We start from the raw sequence: 17,640 nt of genomic DNA on the forward strand, positions 1-17,640 counted from the left end.
TTATTCATTATCCCAGTGGTGAAAAAAAGATTGAACAGCTCTATAAAAAGAGTCCTTAACCAAGTCCCAACTGTTTTTGAAAAAAGCAGAAGATAACCCATCAGGACCAAGGCTTTTATCAGAGCCAATGTCAAACAAATCAGACCTGATTTCATCAGAAGAGATAGGGAGGACCAGATCAGCAGCATCATCACTATTAACACAAGGACCCTGCTGAATATAACTAACATCCAAAGGCATAACATCAGTACTCATACCCAATAGATGCTCATAATAATCAACAAAGCTGTTTGCAACATTAGTTAACCCAAGCTGAAGATGCCCATTCCTATCAGTAATTTGGCCAATGATTTGTTGTTGAGTCCTCTCCTGAATTTTTGCAACGAAAAACTTAGAGGAGCAATCTCCATGAGTAATATTATTAACTTTGGCCTTCTGCTGAAAGATATTAGTCTCTATCCTTTTATATTTACAGTATAAAATCATCAAATCTCGTTCCTTAGAAATGAGTTCCTTAGAAAGAGGATTAGCCTACAACAGCAGCTTGCAGTCCTGCAGTTCCTGTTTAAAACCTTCAACTTTAGCAGTAATGCCAGAGTAATGGTCACCATGAAGAGTTTTAAGGGCATTCTTAAAATTTTTGAGACTGGCAAAAAGTTTGAAAGTAGAGGATCCAGAAACAGGAATGGCCCAAGCTTCCTGAACAAGGGACTGATAATTGGGGTGCTCCAACAAGCAGTTGAGGAAACTGAACCTAGTTCTATTCTTAACATCATCAAGAATAGTGACCACCACAAGAGAGTGATCAGAAATCCCAGAGGCAAGAAAATTAGCAGAAGCAGCTGGGAATTAGTTAAACCACTGAACATTAGCCATATCCCTATCAAGTTTAGACCAAACAATAGAATCATCACCATGTTTATTTGTCCAAGTATACTCACATCCTGTACCATTTAAGTCCTCAAGCTCACAACTCAAAAGACAGAAGTTAAAATCAAGAATGTCAGAAAGATTAGGAGAGGACATGCTAATCCTCTCACTAACATCCCTAACAACATTAAAATCACCCAAAAGCAGCCAGCTATCAACAATAGGTTTGATGTTGAGCAATTGATCCCAGAGCAGATCCCTCTCTCTAGCATCATTACTGGCATAAACTATTGTTATATAAAAAACCTGACTAGAAGCATTATGAGAAACCTTACAGTGAATAAACTAAGAATGAAAAATCAAGGGGGTAACCACCACAGTTGAAGATTTCCAAAGCAGCTAGATCCTACCATGATTCAGATGATCATAGTTGCAGAGGAAATGATAAGACCCAAAATAGGACCTCAGAACAGTCCCAGGCACTCTTCTCTTAGTTTTAGTTTCCAGAACACCCAGTATATCCAAATTATTAACCCTCAGGAAATCATGGATTTCCTGTAGCTTGAGGGAGTCATTACTCCCTCGCACATTCCAAGAGGCAACTCTCATTGTCCACCCCTATCATGAGCAAAGCCATCCCCAAGATTCCTATCAACTATTAGATCAATAGTACCAGCAATGTGAGTAAGGGCATCACAGTCTGACACTAAGTCATCCCCATTGTCCAGAACAGTGTCAGAGAGAAGAAGATCTCCCTTTACAGGTTGATCCACTAAAGTAACCAAAGATGACTCAGAAGAACACCCTCTCTTCAAGGCTATTCGAGTAGTGTTCAAGCGGTCCCTTGTTACATGCGATTCTTGATCGAATGCGGAGAGAGTGAATCGAACCGGTTGGCAAGTGATAAGAGCCTATCGTAGAGCATTCTCGAGCTCGCACAAGACCGATTAGATCGTAATTCGGACTGTTTGCACCAAGTATCACCTAGAAAACAAGGTATAGATGAGTCAGAAAGAACAACAAGTTCCTGATTAACCAAGGCATCAGAGCCACCATTAATGGAGGTCTGAGCAGGAGCCAAATCAGTGTCCATAGTAGGGGAGGAATCAAGAACTTCACCCTCCTCAATTGGTGATAGAGAAATAAAAGAATTTCAAGTGGTAATGTCCATGGATGACACAGTAGGACCATCTCTCTTCAAGGCTATTTGAGGCATGTCCAGCTTGTCCTTCTTGTTGCATACTGAGTGCCTATCAGGGGTCAGGGAAGAGGAGTCTAGCTTAGTGGTCTTGTGAGGTGAGCCTAGCTTAGAGCATTCTGAGCTCTACACAAGTCCAGCTATTCCAGAATCACTAATCCCAAAGCCTGAAGTACCACCTAGCAAACAAGGCTCAGAAGTATCCTGTACTTTAGGGGGAGCAACAGTCTTCTTCCTGGTCTTTTTACAAGATCCCAGATGATGGCCCATCTTACCACAGTCAGAACAATAAAAGGGCAGCCACTCATATTCTACTCTTTAAGTAGAAGGACTAAAAGGTGTATTCAAAGAGATTTCCACTGGCAAAGAAGAGGAAGATCAACCTCAATCATGACTCTGGCAAAGGAGAGTTTTGCCTTACATGTTGTAGGCAAATCAGCAAACATAGGTTGGCCAATCTTGCTAGCCATCTTACTAAGCACATTACTAGACCAAAGATAAGGGTCAAGGTCATGAAAAAGCACCCAAACTGGAACCAAAGACACCCTCTCCATTTCAAAAGAGAAAGATGGGGACCATTGCTTAAGAATCAAGGAATAAGAACCAATTTTCCAAGGACCCTTTTGCAGCACAAGGTTCATCTCCTCTTCTGAAGAGAACCTGAAACTAAACCAACCCTTCTTGTAGTACTGTACCACTGGAGAGGCAATATGACACCAATGCTTAGAAACAAAATCAGACACATGCTTAAGAGTAGGTTTGGAACCAATTAAGTGACCCATGAGAGTATACATCCATAGTTGTAGTTCCTCAGCTATATCCTCCAGATCCACATCAATTTCTGAAGCATGTTTACTCTGTTCATGGAGGAATAAGCTCATTCCAGCTGGGTTTTTTGGTTTGGCAATGTCAGACCATTTAGGGGTAGACACAGCAACTCCTGACCCAGATGAAACCACTGCAGGAACAGGTTCAGAAATCACAGGAGCACCCTGAGTGGCATCAAGAATCACAGGGGGATCCTGAGGGATATCAGAAGCCATGGTTGTGTCAGGAATCACAGGAATAGCTGCAGTAGGAGCAGAAACTTCAATGGATTCCGGAACAACAGGCATATCAGGGATGGCAGAAACAGAGGATTCAACAACAATTGATGAATCATGAGCATGAGTACCAAGATCCAAAGTAACCACAGGAGAAACACGATTAACACTAGAAGTAGTTCTAGGGTTAGATTTTGGACAAGAATTCTGAACCGCATTAACAATCAAATCGTTCAAGATCAAAGGTTGTCGCGAAGGAGATAGCTGGGTATCATCGCAATTCACAATATCAACAGATTTAGAAGAAAAATCAAAACTAGAAGAATCAGAGAAAGATGGGGAACGCAATGGTGCCCTTCCCCTGGCAGGTCGACCCCTACCGCGCGCCATGGAAGCTTGAGAAGCAAGAAATGGCGTCCGAATTTCAGAGAATTCAGTTATAGAGAGAGAAACTTCTTATCTCTAAATGGCGTATTATTATTATTATTATTATTATTGTTGTTGTTGTTGTTGTTGTTGTTGTTGTTGTTGTTGTTGTTGTTGTTGTTGTTGTTGTTGTTGTTGTTGTTGTTGTTATTATTATTTTTTTTAATGAAAGGATGCGCGCAGCTATCATTAATAGAAAAACAAAAGCTTACATGAAATTGGTGGGGAGCCGAGAAACAAGCTGGGCTCCCACACCCTTAGCAACAACAAAGCTAAGTCTAGTAAAAATGTAAGCGGCCACCCGAGCCCCCGCATCCTGAGATACCGAGAATTTCTGGATCCGTTTGAGCAAGGCAACAGCATCCGAACCCAGCTCCCCAAGTGATGAGAAAGAGAAGGGAAGGAAACCATAACCCGCTGCTGCACACAAATCCCCGTACTTAGCACACTTACGCTAAGCAGCATCTGGAACAACCCGGCCAGGCACAAAATCCATCATCCCAGTCTGAGGCAAAGGAGAAGACCTTGTCAAGTCAACACACACATCACGCCTCCTGTCCCAAGAATAAAGCAGCAAATCCGCAGGACGAAAAGAACCCCTATGCCCGTCAACCAAACCGATATCAACCTCCTTTCCCGCAGAAATACCAGATTTATAGCAGATGTCGAAAAGAGTGTCACGGACGAGGTTATGCCGATGTTTAACGCCCACAGTACCAGTACAAGAAACAACGTGGTCCCTAAAAACATCATCAGCAAAAACCCTAGAGCAAGCTGGACAGGGCCTAGAGACCGTGAATAACGGAACACCCAGACGATACCCAAGTACACTATGGTAAGTCCTCCCGTTCATAGTCTGACCCAACCTCGAGATAGGAACCGCATGCAACCAATCAGAGGAGTGGGAACCCTGCTGAGACTGCCACAAATCAAGCTGGCGAGGTGTCAAAAAGAAAATAGACCCGGAGGCAACAACAACCGTCGCGAAATAAATGTCTGCCAATTTCTTCATAAGTTTGGGGGCAGCAATTTCACTAGGGTTACCTAAGATACCAGAGCCTGTAGTCGCAGTAAAACCCCGTGCGACATCATCAAAAGCAGGGCCAGCAGCTACAATACCAGAGGGACCGAGGAGCTTAGCCTGCAAATCAGCAGACTGCAAACGGGACGCAATAAAAGCATAATGTAAAACATCCCCCGCCGCGTATACACCAAGACCACCAAGATGAAAAGGGAAAGTAGCAAGGCGCCACTGCCAATCCTCAAAACCCGGGTCAGACGCGGTGACGATACGTTCCAAGCTAGAACGAAGAGCAGCATCAAAAGGAAGATGAACGGACCCAAAAACACTAGGGGAGCAAGTACGAAGGGAGAAATAGAGCTTAGAAATACCACTACAAGATCGAAGTAGAAGCAACTCATATTGCGGGTCCTCAATCCTCGCAACCAAGTTCATTAGCTCAATGGTCTTAGTTACTCTCCTCGCCACAATCTCACTGCCAAAACCAGGGCAAATCTTGTGAGTCCACCCAAAGCGTAACACCCACGGGCCGAGCAATAGAAGGGGGGAAAACCCCAGGGAGCCGACTCTGAGGATCCTCAACAGGCCAAAAGACCTCCGTCTTGGAGACATTAAGGTGTAGTCAAAAACGGGGGCCATCCGCCATAATCAAATCCAAGACCTTCCCCACCTCCAAAGTATCCCCCACAATGGTGCAATCATCCAAGTACCATGCCTGCATAGTGAGGTCAAAAGTGTCCCGGATTTTGCATACTAAGGGATGCAAAACCAAAGCGAAAAGCAACGGACCCAAAGGATCACCCTGCTGGACTCCCTGACAAGACCACAAGCAATGCTCCCCATAAAAAAGACGGGCATGGCTGGAATAACAAAATTTCACCCAACGGGAAAGAACCGGGCAACGTCGACGGGCTTCCTGTAGCATGGTCGTATGATCAACAAGGTTGAAAGCATTCTGAAAATCAACCAGCAACATGGAAAGTCCCACCTCAGCACCCCGATCCTCAATGAGCCGATTCAAGGCATGTAAGATAGCCTCTCCTCCACCGGACACACCCACCCCAAACTGTAAACCAGCAAAATAAGACGACAAAGAAGGACCCACCATAAAAGCACCATCCTTAGAGACAAGCCGTCTCTAGACAGTGCCAACAACAATAGGACGGACCCCACCATCTGGTTTAACAAGCGGCGTGAGAGGGGTGCTGGCAATGTACTCTCCCAAAGCAAGAGGGCACCGACCCTCAAGAAAAAATTAACCACCCTAGAAATAGAAGTGATCAACTCATCAGAAATAGCCACAGCAGCGCCACTCAAACAATCCATAAGGTGCTGGGCACGAAAACCATCCCTCCCACAAGAAGTACCACGAGGGAAACTCCGAATCATATCCAAAACCACTGACTCAGAGGCAACCAGAGGATGATGATCCCCATACAAAGAAGGCAATGAAGGAGGTGGGGCGACAGGATGCTTCTCACGCAAGGCCACAAGAGTGGCATCGGAGTAGGGGGCGACCTAGAGGAAGAAAGCACCCGAACAGCAGCAGTATAGTGACCATCAGAAATCTTCCACCGACATTGACGGAGGTTATGCTCACCCAAATCCAGATCCTCCTCCACATTAAACAAAGAAGGACCCTCATCAAAATACTCCTGCAACAGCTGCAAACCCCCCCCCCCCCCCTTCAGGTACCCCCCAAGCAAGGATAGCCCTGGCAATACTCTCCTCCTGACGCTGGCGCCGAATACCCGTCCTACACTCAACATTACTCCGGGGAGCGAAAGTCTTAAGCAGACACAGCGGTAAAACAAGTAACCGAATCCAGCGGGAGAGATCACTAGGGGAATCAGCCACATCATCCAGAGCTCCTTTCAAAGCGCGAGCAAACCCAAGACGACACTTAGGAGGAATAGATTTTACGGTGCAGAGGCCCAAAGACAATAAACGATCAAGGGAAGATATAGACCACTGAACAAGCTCAACACCATCATCAGAAGAAACCGAAGTAGAGGGAGCCAAAGGTCTCGGAATACCATAAATATGAAAACTGTAGAGGCCATTAACACGCTCCGGAGGCAGCACAATATCACCCCGACTATGTCGACACCTAGCACGAGTGGTACGGGTCATAAAACACACCCCACACAACCAGAGCCCCATCCATCTCAAAACACTCTCGGCATTGGAATAAACAGTCAAACTATCAGTAAGAGTCTGACGCGTAAGTTCCAACGCACCATTATGGCAATGTCGGTCCTGAAAATGTTTCTGCCAAGCTGCCTTAGTAAGGCCCTTACCAAAACCATCCAGACACGCATGAAGACTAGAAAAAGGGAAATGAAACCGCACAAGTTCAGGCATGAACCTCCACCAACCTGTACGGAAAACAAAAAAGCCACCAAACAACCACCAGGACGAAAACCAACAGTGGCACACCCACAAGCAGCTAGAGGCAACCCTAAAAAAACTACACAACCACGGCCAAGACCACCAGCAGGCCAGAACCGAGGAAAAGAGCCACAACAACTTCGGCAACAACACGGCAAAAGTTGAGCAAAGAGAAGGTGGCAGAAAAGGGCAAAATGCAGGAAAAAGAACCCTAAAAAGGGCGCAAAACTGACCGTGGAAGCAGAACCAAAGGCGGCAGCAGGAGGGCACCATGTATGGGTGGTGCAGGCCGGCGAGAATGTTGACAAACAACCAGCAAACACCCGCAACAGCAACAGTCACCCGCACGAACCCTAACCAAAACCAAAACCACCCACAACGGCAGCAGCAATAGCAGCCACCTACAATGACAACCACCAGCAGTGCAGCAAAGGCCGTCGCTACCACAGTTCAAAAAGAAGAGTCGTCGTCATCGTTCAGGTGGTGATAAGAGCAGCAGCGTGATCGCACAAACAAACCCTCACACCAACAAAGCCTGCACCGATGACGATTACCGGGACTAGTAACCGACACCACAAAGATTTGAGATGGCCGGCCGCCAGCAGGCGACAAAGACAACAACCGTAACCCTTAAAAAAAAGAAAACCCTAAAATGCGAAAACCCCAAAGATAAAAACACGAAAGAAGCAGCAAACCCTAAAATAAACGGTGCCCACACCAGCACCAGCGGCCGACGACTTGAGGTCTGGTAGTCGGTGGGTGGCGGCAGTCGTGGAAAGGTGGCAGGGTGGTAGCCGAAGTCACACGGAAAACCCCAAAGATGGTCTATTATTATTACTAATTTTCTTGCTCGTGCGTTGAACGGATATTAAAATAATGTGTGATAAATTTCACAATAAAATGGAATATAGACATATAGTACATCGTTCATGTCTAAGATTTTATGTATACCGCATGACCAACAAACAATTCCCGTTAACATAATATTGACATAAGAATAAAAGAGTGTTTGATTAATAAAATACTTTTTTTAGGAAAATAAAACCAATATGATGTTTATATATATGATACTTAAACTGATAGTTTTTAGAATTTGTTCATTAATACCTGTTTTTTTTCAATTGGTCAAGGAAAACAATAATATCTACTCTGCATAATCGACTCAATGTTGCAAAAATCTCCTTCTTTTGAATAACAACCATAATTATTCATTGCTGGATCAAATTGTAATTATGTAAAAACATTTAAAGGTAATTAGAATATTATATCTCCCGGTCAAACTATAGAAGTACGTTTGAATGTGAACCAAATTCCGACGCAATACTACATGGCTAGGGCTGCTTATGACATCCCTCTCTCTCTCTCTCTCTCTCTCTCTCTCTCTCTCTCTCTCTCTCTCTCTCTCTCTCTCTCTCTCTCTCTCTCTCAATAGTCTTGGCCCCCATCTTCTCATTTGAAACAAAATCTTTCACGCAGACCCCTATTTTTCTTCCCTATTCACACACATGATCTAAAACAATCTCATCCCTTGAAAGATCGATTCTTATCTCCGAACCTTATCTCATATTTATCCAACCAATTGAAAAACTAAAGCCTACCTCTAGAAAAATACACCATCCAATGGAAACTAACCCTTGCTCTCGACAATGTTAAGTTTTTAGGAAAATAAAACCAATATGAACTTATATATATGATACTTGGGACTGAGAGTTTTTAGATTTTGTTCATTAATACCTGTTTGTTTTTCAATTGGTCAAATAAAACAGTAATATCTACTTTGCATAATCAACTCAATGATGCAACAAATCTCCTTCTTTAGAATAACAACCATAATTTAATCATTGTTGGTTAAATGGTAGTTACGTAAAAACATTTACAGGTAGTTAAATGTTTTATCTCCCGGTCAAACTATAGACGTACCTTTGAATGTGAACCAAATTCTAACGCAATACTACATGGCTGGGGCTGCTTATGACATCCCCTATAACAATAGTCTTGGCCCCATCTTCTCATTTGAAATAAAATCCTCCACGCAGAACCCTATTTTTCTTCCCTATTCACACACATGATCTAAAACAATCTTATCCCTTGAAAGATCGATTCTTGTCTTCAAAACTTCTCTCAAATTATCCAAGCAAGTGAAAAACTAAATCCCCCACTTCTAGAAAAATCCACAATCCAACGGAAACTAACCCTTACCCTCGACAATGTTGTTAGAATTAAGATTTACTTTAATTTGGATTGATGGGGTCAAGATTAAGTTTATCTGTATGATCATTTGAGGTTTCTTGTTATAATTCATGTTACCTATATGTTTTAACGCAAGCGATATTTTGCTGATAAATAACCTTATTTATTATCACTATCCTCGTTAAACTTATCACCCTTTACAAATGCACCCTCCCTCCACCCCACTAATTTAACCGCAAAATAAAACATCAGTCAGTGTAATTAGTTCTTACTACTTGAAACAATCTCCAATCCACTACCACTATCACTACCTTTCTGCCATGTTTTACCTCTAAGAAGTCATAAATCACATTCACTTTCATGAAACACCAATCTTTACTCCAGATGATATGTGTTGGAATATGTGTCCTCCGACAATAATACGATCACGACTGTCGATCATGATGATCACATGTTTAAATCTCATTTTAAGAATACATGTGGGATGTAATTTTTTACAGTCAACTGGTCCACACATATCGGTAATGATTGGCTGACTAGAGTTTGACATTATCGTCGTGCGGACGGTGGTGATCAGTTGATCCCCTTAGGTCATACCTATAGGGAAATACCCTTAATTGATTATTTAATTAATCGTATGCCGATACGAGTTAATTAAATTGCTTAAAATTGACGGATGATTTGTGAGTGAGATTAACGTGTCTTATTATAATTCGATTAAATTAGATACGGTCTAAGTAATCGAATTGTTTTATTACTTAGATAAAATTATTGTTTACGAAACAATTGAAATTGAAATTGAATGAATAATTTATTGTAAATACAAGACGTTGTAATTTATAATTTGATAAACCGTTTTGGCACGAGTAATTACGAATTACTCGTCGATTTTGTATATGACATATTTTATGAGTATGTTGATTTTTAATATGTTAAAAATACATTACAATTTCATATGTCAAGTAACATGTCACATATGTTACAATTGACAAATGACAAAATAAAATGGACCTCCCATTTCATATATGTGCCAAAAATTGGAGGGGATTATGGTCTTTTAATTGTGTTAATTATTTTAAGTGGAAAACAAAATGATTACCTACCTAATTGTAGCCATGCAAGCCTATTTTCTTGGGAAGAAAATGAGCACCATGCATTGGCTCCCCTTCACCCCTCCCCACCGGTTTTCTAAGAGGAAAATATAGAGGGTTTTTTCCTCTATTATTCACACTACTTCATAACATAATTTCTAGTGTAAGAAATCTCATTCTCTCTACAATTTGTGAAAACTTAGAGAAATAAAACCTCACAAATCTCTCCTCTTGGCCGAAAATATTCAAGAGCAAATACAAAATATTTTTGTGTCAGTTTTTATAGTAAGACTTATATTATTACTAGATCATAATAATATTAGTTATTAAGGGATTTCCTTGGGTATATACTTTTGGGAGAGGTTCTATTTTGGACCTTTTGTTCATCCATTATAAGGAAGCTCATGAACTAACAAGAAGGAGATCTTGTTGGAGCCCTAATATCCGAAATCCCAAAGTAAGATAGACATTTTCTTCTCTTATCTTGTTTTAGTTTACATGCATAAGATCTAACATTTATTTTATGACTAAATTAATTAATATATGAATATGTAAACTCATGAGATTAATAAATCTAACAATATGGATCCTCGTCTCTCTTATCGAAGACAATTTATTTCTCCTTCAACAAAGAAAAGTTTAAGAAGGAGTCTTCACTCTTACCTCTCTCCCTTTCCCTTCCTAGTCTTTTTCTCGTCCCCTCCCCTACCTCCATTCCAGATACTCAAAACAAAGTGTTTGGGTACTATGTTTGTAAACTGATTAAGTTTGAATATTATATATATATATATATACACGAACTTTGCTATTTATTTCATTCTGCATAAATAAATCTTACTACCTCCATCTCATTTTTATTGTCCTTTTTTCTTCAAATTTTATTATCTCATAATTATTATCCCTTTTCTAGATCTAGTAAGGAAAAACTTTAGTCAACCAACTTGTCGCAATCAACCTCATTCCCACTCGAAACAACCTTTAGCCCACAACTTAATCCCTTCGGTTCACACATAAAACGGTCTAAAATGCAAAGCTTTCATCTCTCTCTTAAAAAGTCTATCTAACTAACAGAAAACTAACCGCTATTTTCTGAACTTCCATCATTTTTACATCTCGTAAAGATTAAGTTGAACATGACAAAAAAATGCAGAAACTTAGGTTTTGTTTGATAACGACAGATTGAGCATTTTTTTTTAGCATTTTGAGAGTTTTTACACTATTTAAATAACAAATGTGCTATTTTGAGTGTTGATCATCGACATATTGAAATATTAGATTGTGGTGTAATTTTCTGTTTTACGTTATGACCTTTAATTAATATATTTTAAGAAAATAAAAATTGAGTTTTTTTTTATCTCCGAGGAAATTAAAGATCAAACTTTATCTTTATCATATTTATAATTAATATTCTTCACTTAAAATATATAAATTTAAACAAGTTCAAATAAGTTACCTAAAAGTTATAAATCACAAATTGTACGGAGCAGTATAATCATTTTTTTTATTAATATGAAATAAATGTCATAAACTTCATGAGAATATTAATGCGGTAGAGAACTAAAGAATAGTTGGCAAGTACGTGACCCCCTTTTAAGTTTTAAATTTTTTCATTTATTTTTATATTTTTGTTTAAAGGTGGTTAAAGCATCGTATTATGCATGACGAATATGTTTCACCCTTCCCCAATTCGTATCTCTCCCTAAATTATAGTGATAATGTGGTCAATTTACAAAAAAAAAAATAATTTATAGCATCATCAATAATTAGTTTGCTCTATATAATTGAATAGTAGCGTTTTTTATGCATGTAAATTTGTCAGAAGAAAAGTTTGAGAGAGACGATCTTCACTATGTTAGGGAAAGACTACTCTTACCTTTTTATGTGTTTTCCATGACTTTTTTTTAAATGTTGATCGTTGCTTGAATTGAATCTTAACCTTATACATATTTCTATAAAAGTGTATCTAATTTACCTTCAAGCCTCATTCAAATCTATTTTATTACTCGTGGTACCACTTTTACATTAAATTGTAAAACAATCGCACAATAAAGTTTTTCAAAACATTTACTCATTTGTCATAATATGATATTTAGATTCGCAAATTAGCAGCAACTTTCTGTATCTTTTAATACTCCTTGAAAAATAGATATCATCCTTTGAACTTATCAATAATTTGTGAATATCTTATTTAAATTTTGATTAATATACTTTTATATAATGACAAATGAATGTAAATAATATATAATAAATTATCAATAGAAGTTGAAGTGTATTGTGAGGGAAATAACTTTAAAATTAGTAGGAGAAATACATATGACATTTGAAAAATAAACTTCGTATTATGTATAATTAAATTTGACATTAACAATAAGAAAAGACGTTGGGCATATTTCAGCAGTCATTTTAGTCTTTAAATGAGTAAATTCCATGTAGTACGTATTACGCATGCACATTTGTCACACTCCAGTTCGGCCTAGGGCCTTTTAGCCTCATAATACCTCATTTTTTTAATCGAAAGTGGTTATAAAATTGGATATTATAAATATATCAAATGTTTTTTTCCTTCGAATTTAATAAAAAAGTGAACAAATACTAATAAATAGTTTTTTAATATTAATTAATTGTAGATAATTAATTTATTTAGTGTTTCTAATAATAAAATTGTAAAATAATTAATTAATTCTCATTTCTAATAGGAAAATCATATTCCTAATTATAATAGAAAATTTTAAAATAATTATTATCTCCTAATTCTAATAGTATAATTAGGAAAAAAAAGCCTTAATAAATTTTTAATTTATTTCCTATTTCTAATAGAAAAATTGTAAAATAATTAATTAATTCTAATTTCTAATAGGAAAATTATATTCCTAATTATAATAGAAAAATTGTAAATAATTAATTATCTCCTAATTCTAATGCTAATAGTATAATTAGAAAAAAAACCCTCCTTTAGTTATTATTATTATTCATTATATTTATTATTATTTTTATTATTATTATTTTTTATTATTTATTATTATTATTATTATTATTATTATTATTATTATTATTATTATTATTATTATTATTATTATTATTATTATTATTATTATTATTATTATTATTATTATTATTATTATTATTATTATTACTATTATTACTATTATTACTATTATTGTTGTTATTGTTGTTGTTGTTATTGTTATTGTTGTTGTTGTTGTTATTGTTATTGTTATTGTTATTGTTATTGTTATTATTATTATTATTATTATTATTATTATTATTATTATTATTATTATTATTATTATTATTATTATTATTATTATTATTATTATTATTATTATTATTATTATTATTATTATTATTATTATTATTATTATTATTATTATTATTATTATTATTATTATTATTATTATTATTATTATTATTATTATTATTGTTATTATTATTATTATTATTATTGTTATTATTATTATTATTATTAGTAGTAGTAGTAGTAGTAGTATTATTAGTAGTAGTATTATTATTAGTAGTAGTAGTAGTAGTAGTAGTAGTAGTAGTAGTAGTAGTAGTAGTAGTAGTAGTAGTAGTAGTAGTAGTAGTAGTAGTAGTAGTAGTACTTTATTTCCTACTTTAGTTATTTACCTTATTACTATATAAGTTTTTAGCGGAGTTTTAGAAAAAAAAGGGAACTTACGCAGCTTTTAGAGAGAAAAACACTATTGTTATTTTCTTCAAGACTATGTGTGAGTGTGTGACTAATCTTTCATCTTGGATTTAAGCGATTGAATCACTCTAAATCCGGTTGTGAGTTTGAAAGTTTTAATTTCTCTTCTTGATTATTGTGAATTGCTTAGCTAGTAATTATATGAATGTTGATTGATAATTGCTAGGTGCGCAACTAGTAGTCGATTTCTTCATTTTATTGTTAGTAATGTTGATTGAATAGGATTTATTGATTAAATTTACACTAGTAACATCTAAGAATTAGTATTGAACGGGATACATTGATATTAGTACTTAGAAGCGATTCACATAAATATCTAAAGTGCAATTGGATTGTATGCGCTATTTATTCTCTATCGAATTCTCTAAATTATATTGCTGCTATTGAATTAACCATGAACTGGATTGTTAGGGTTGTTTAATAGTTAGGGTTGATTAAGAACGGGATTCGTTTTAATTGACTATTTGTAAGGAGAATTGGAATTTTACATTCACGATAGAGTAATCAAGATTAGTAATTGAAACCGTCTTACAATGATTAATTGTTATTGAGTGTGGATATATGCTTGGGTCTAAGACCTTTTAAACCATTTGAATTCTTCTATTTCATTACTTGCTTAGTCTTAGTTCTTTAATAAATCAAACAAATCAAATCCCACCCCCGTAAACTGGTTACTTTACTCTATACTCTTAGACACTTTAATTGACTTAGTCCTTCCTTGTGGGTTCGACCCTTACTTTCGTTATATTACTGTTTTAGTAGTTTAGTAAATAAGTGATTATAAATTTACATTTGATAGGCATACGACATTTTGCCCGTCATGTAGGCAGAGAAGGTTCCAGAAGCAACATCCACCTTGATGTGACTCCTATTTACGCACATTTAGTCCCCTAACTAGCCTAGTTCATATGCTTTTTAGTGTGTATTAGGGTCATTTCTTGTCTTTAGCTTCCTATTATGCATATTCTATGAGGTTTGGTGTCCTTTGTAGGAGAGGAGCACTAACCTTGCCTAAACGGAGTGAAACGGAGCTAAATTGATAACATCCAACGACCTAGCATCGAAGAGGAGACCAACACTAAAGGCCTAAGTCAATAAAACAAGTAATTGGGCAATGACAAAGGATCCCCATGACTTATGAAGGACTCCCACGAGTTAGGGGGCAGCTAAAACAACAAGAAGAAGAAGTGCAGCACAGGACGGTCGTCCCAAAACTAGCCCGGGCATCCCCAAGCTCAGGACGGGCATCCCCAAGCTAGGAGGAGCGTCCCTCAGTGCAGGATGAACGTCCATCAGAAAGAGGACGTGCGTACCCTTCAAAGAGTTGCAAGGCGTTTAACTTCAATTAAGGGGTTTAATCGTCATTTAAGCCTTTAGTTAACCTAATCCTTGTACCACTATATATACCCTCTTTGTAACAAATTATAGATACCTCATTTCTGCACCTCCCGCAAACCACCCGGTGATGATTGGGCCGCATGTTTGATACGCGGAACGATTTGTGACAGTTCGTAAGTTTATCGTCAAGTGATTGCTCAAACACTGATGTCTACCTCTTAGTTGTCATCTACGTGCCGATACGGTCGTTTTGACAGTAATTAGAGTACATTTGGAGTCCGGGCCTAAAACCGTCTTTATTTTCTGATAACCGTTAAATCCCGAGTCAGAATGTTCTGGAATGTTCCGGATATTTCTATGCCATATTTTATAAATATTTCACAATCTTTTATTCTTTGGTAAACAATTTCCCGTAATATTCATACAAATATTAAGGAAAACCAAATTAATTCGTTATTCCATAACTTAAACACGGAAATCTTTCTTCCGCAGGAGGAAACCACTTGGGAACAGACGCAGCAGGTGTTGCGCCTCTTCCAAGAGACGCAGTGACTGCTGCGCCTCGTCCCAGGTCCTTTTCTGCGTATTTTTCGTATCTTTTTCATATCTTTTCGAGATTCACTTCCAAAGTCTCTTCGAAAACCCTATTCCTTCACGTGATTAGTATAAATAGGAGCCTTCGCTCCTCATATTTCTCACGCGAGTGTCCGCCCTTCTCTTCTCCCTTTGCATTCTAAGTCCACGTTCTTACTTTTTGGCGTCTACGTGCTTGAACATTCGACCACGTAAGCTCGGATCCTTCTGAGTACCAGCCTCGTTTGCATGACCGACCAATTTGACCAACTCCACATCAATCAACTTAATTAATCTTAATCGTTTTCCTCTTACGAGGGCACTTTCGTTACATTCGAGTCGAGCATCACTAATCGATAACTTAGTTCATCTCGTTTCGTCAAACATGTAAGCCTGAGGGTGTATAATCTCTCTTTTATTATTGTTCTTTACTTTTTGTATCATTAATGAAAGGTTTATGTCGAAAACATCTCTTAAAACCGATTTATAAAACCTCGTTTAAAACCCTTTTTTCGGATTACCAGAACATAACCGTCGAGAAAGGACGCAAGAATCGCCGCGCCTCTTGAAGGAGCGCGAGCCTGCTCGCGCTCTCTTCGTGAGGGCCGCGATTCTGCTTCCTTTCTTCTTTCTTCGTCCTCTGTAATTCGTTCATTTTATTTGCTTTGTTTGTTTTTTCTCGTTAATTCTTTGGTACAATAACATAATCGTCTCACATGTATATTATTTATCATCATTAGTGTTTAATTCATCGTTAAATCCGACTTAAATCCCTTATAATCTTATATTTGCGGGTTTTAGTCATTAAACTCAATCCGGGCTGTAGGAATTCAATTCGTTCATATTGAATTTCTGGAATTCGACCTTTGATAGATTTTCATCTGTCTATCGTCATATTCATCGCATATTCGTCATTAATTCATCATGTTTAACCTAATTAGTTCACCTGTGTCACTAATCAATCTTTCATTCATGTAAATAATTCGTTTATCTTCGTCTCATCCATGTTTTATCGCTTTTATGACTTCTCCGCATGTAATTAATCCATTAAATCACTTTCATCCGAGTAAATATCGTAATTAACCATTAAATTCACCAATTTATATTAACGATTTGCAGTTCTGGCTTCACAACCAGAACTCACCCTTGGAACAGACGCAGCAGCTGCTGCGCCTCTTCCAAAGGGCGCAGTCCTGCTGCGCCTGTTCCAGGTTGATTTCTGTCTCTGAACTTCCATTCTGCCTTGACCTGTTTAATTAGTCTACGTATAATCTACTATTAACCGTATTATCGCCTAATCATCTGTTCGTTAATTTCATTCTTTTATTCTTTTTCTCAATTTATCCGTTTTAAAGGTATTTTCGACATAAATCGCTAAATCCATTGTAATTATTGTAATTTTTATTATCGTAATTTTCCTATTTATCATTGTATTTTGTATCATTTGTATGTTTTCACATGTAATTGAACTTAAATCCTACTTTGACCCAATTGTTTGCTAACTAATTGTTCACCGACTTAGTTAAATCTTCAAATGCTAGGATTAAAACTTGGATGTTGCATTGCATGCATATAATCGACGATATATCAAGTACAGACGATTTCCCTAATCATTAGTAGAGGCCGCTATCGAGGCGGGTGGGATTAGGTGTTCGATCAAAAGAGCTTCCTAATACGTACCCTCACCCCTTACTCCAGATCTCTGTGAACATCCGTATTCATTGGCATCCACGAGAGTCATTCTAGACATAGAATGCTAAGGGTAACGATTGCTTAGTGTTCATGTCACT

At 37.6% G+C, this 17,640-nt stretch overlaps 1 protein-coding gene across 1 annotated transcript; it reads right to left on the bottom strand.

The window, feature by feature from the left end:
* On the bottom strand, window positions 1-1,479 carry LOC141620224 (uncharacterized). The gene is made up of 4 exons (XM_074437150.1): window positions 1,334-1,479; window positions 942-1,180; window positions 536-842; window positions 1-460 (listed from the first exon to the last, which is right to left on the bottom strand). Exons 1-4 carry the CDS (start codon window positions 1,477-1,479, stop codon window positions 1-3), a joined length of 1,152 nt encoding a protein of 383 aa, XP_074293251.1.
* Window positions 1,480-17,640: the final 16,161 nt, after the last annotated feature.

Source organism: Silene latifolia, chromosome X, assembly GCF_048544455.1.
Source record: "Silene latifolia isolate original U9 population chromosome X, ASM4854445v1, whole genome shotgun sequence".
NCBI lineage: Eukaryota > Viridiplantae > Streptophyta > Magnoliopsida > Caryophyllales > Caryophyllaceae > Silene > Silene latifolia.

Coding starts and splice junctions, on each gene's coding strand:
- LOC141620224 (XM_074437150.1), bottom strand. CDS start 1,479: ATGAGAGTTGCCTCTTGGAATGTGCGAGGGAGTAATGACTCCCTCAAG. Junction 1,181..1,333: donor GTGCCTGGGACTGTTCTGAG/GTCCTATTTTGG, acceptor TAATGCTTCTAG/TCAGGTTTTTTATATAACAA. Junction 461..535: donor CAGGACTGCAAGCTGCTGTT/GTAGGCTAATCC, acceptor TAAATATAAAAG/GATAGAGACTAATATCTTTC.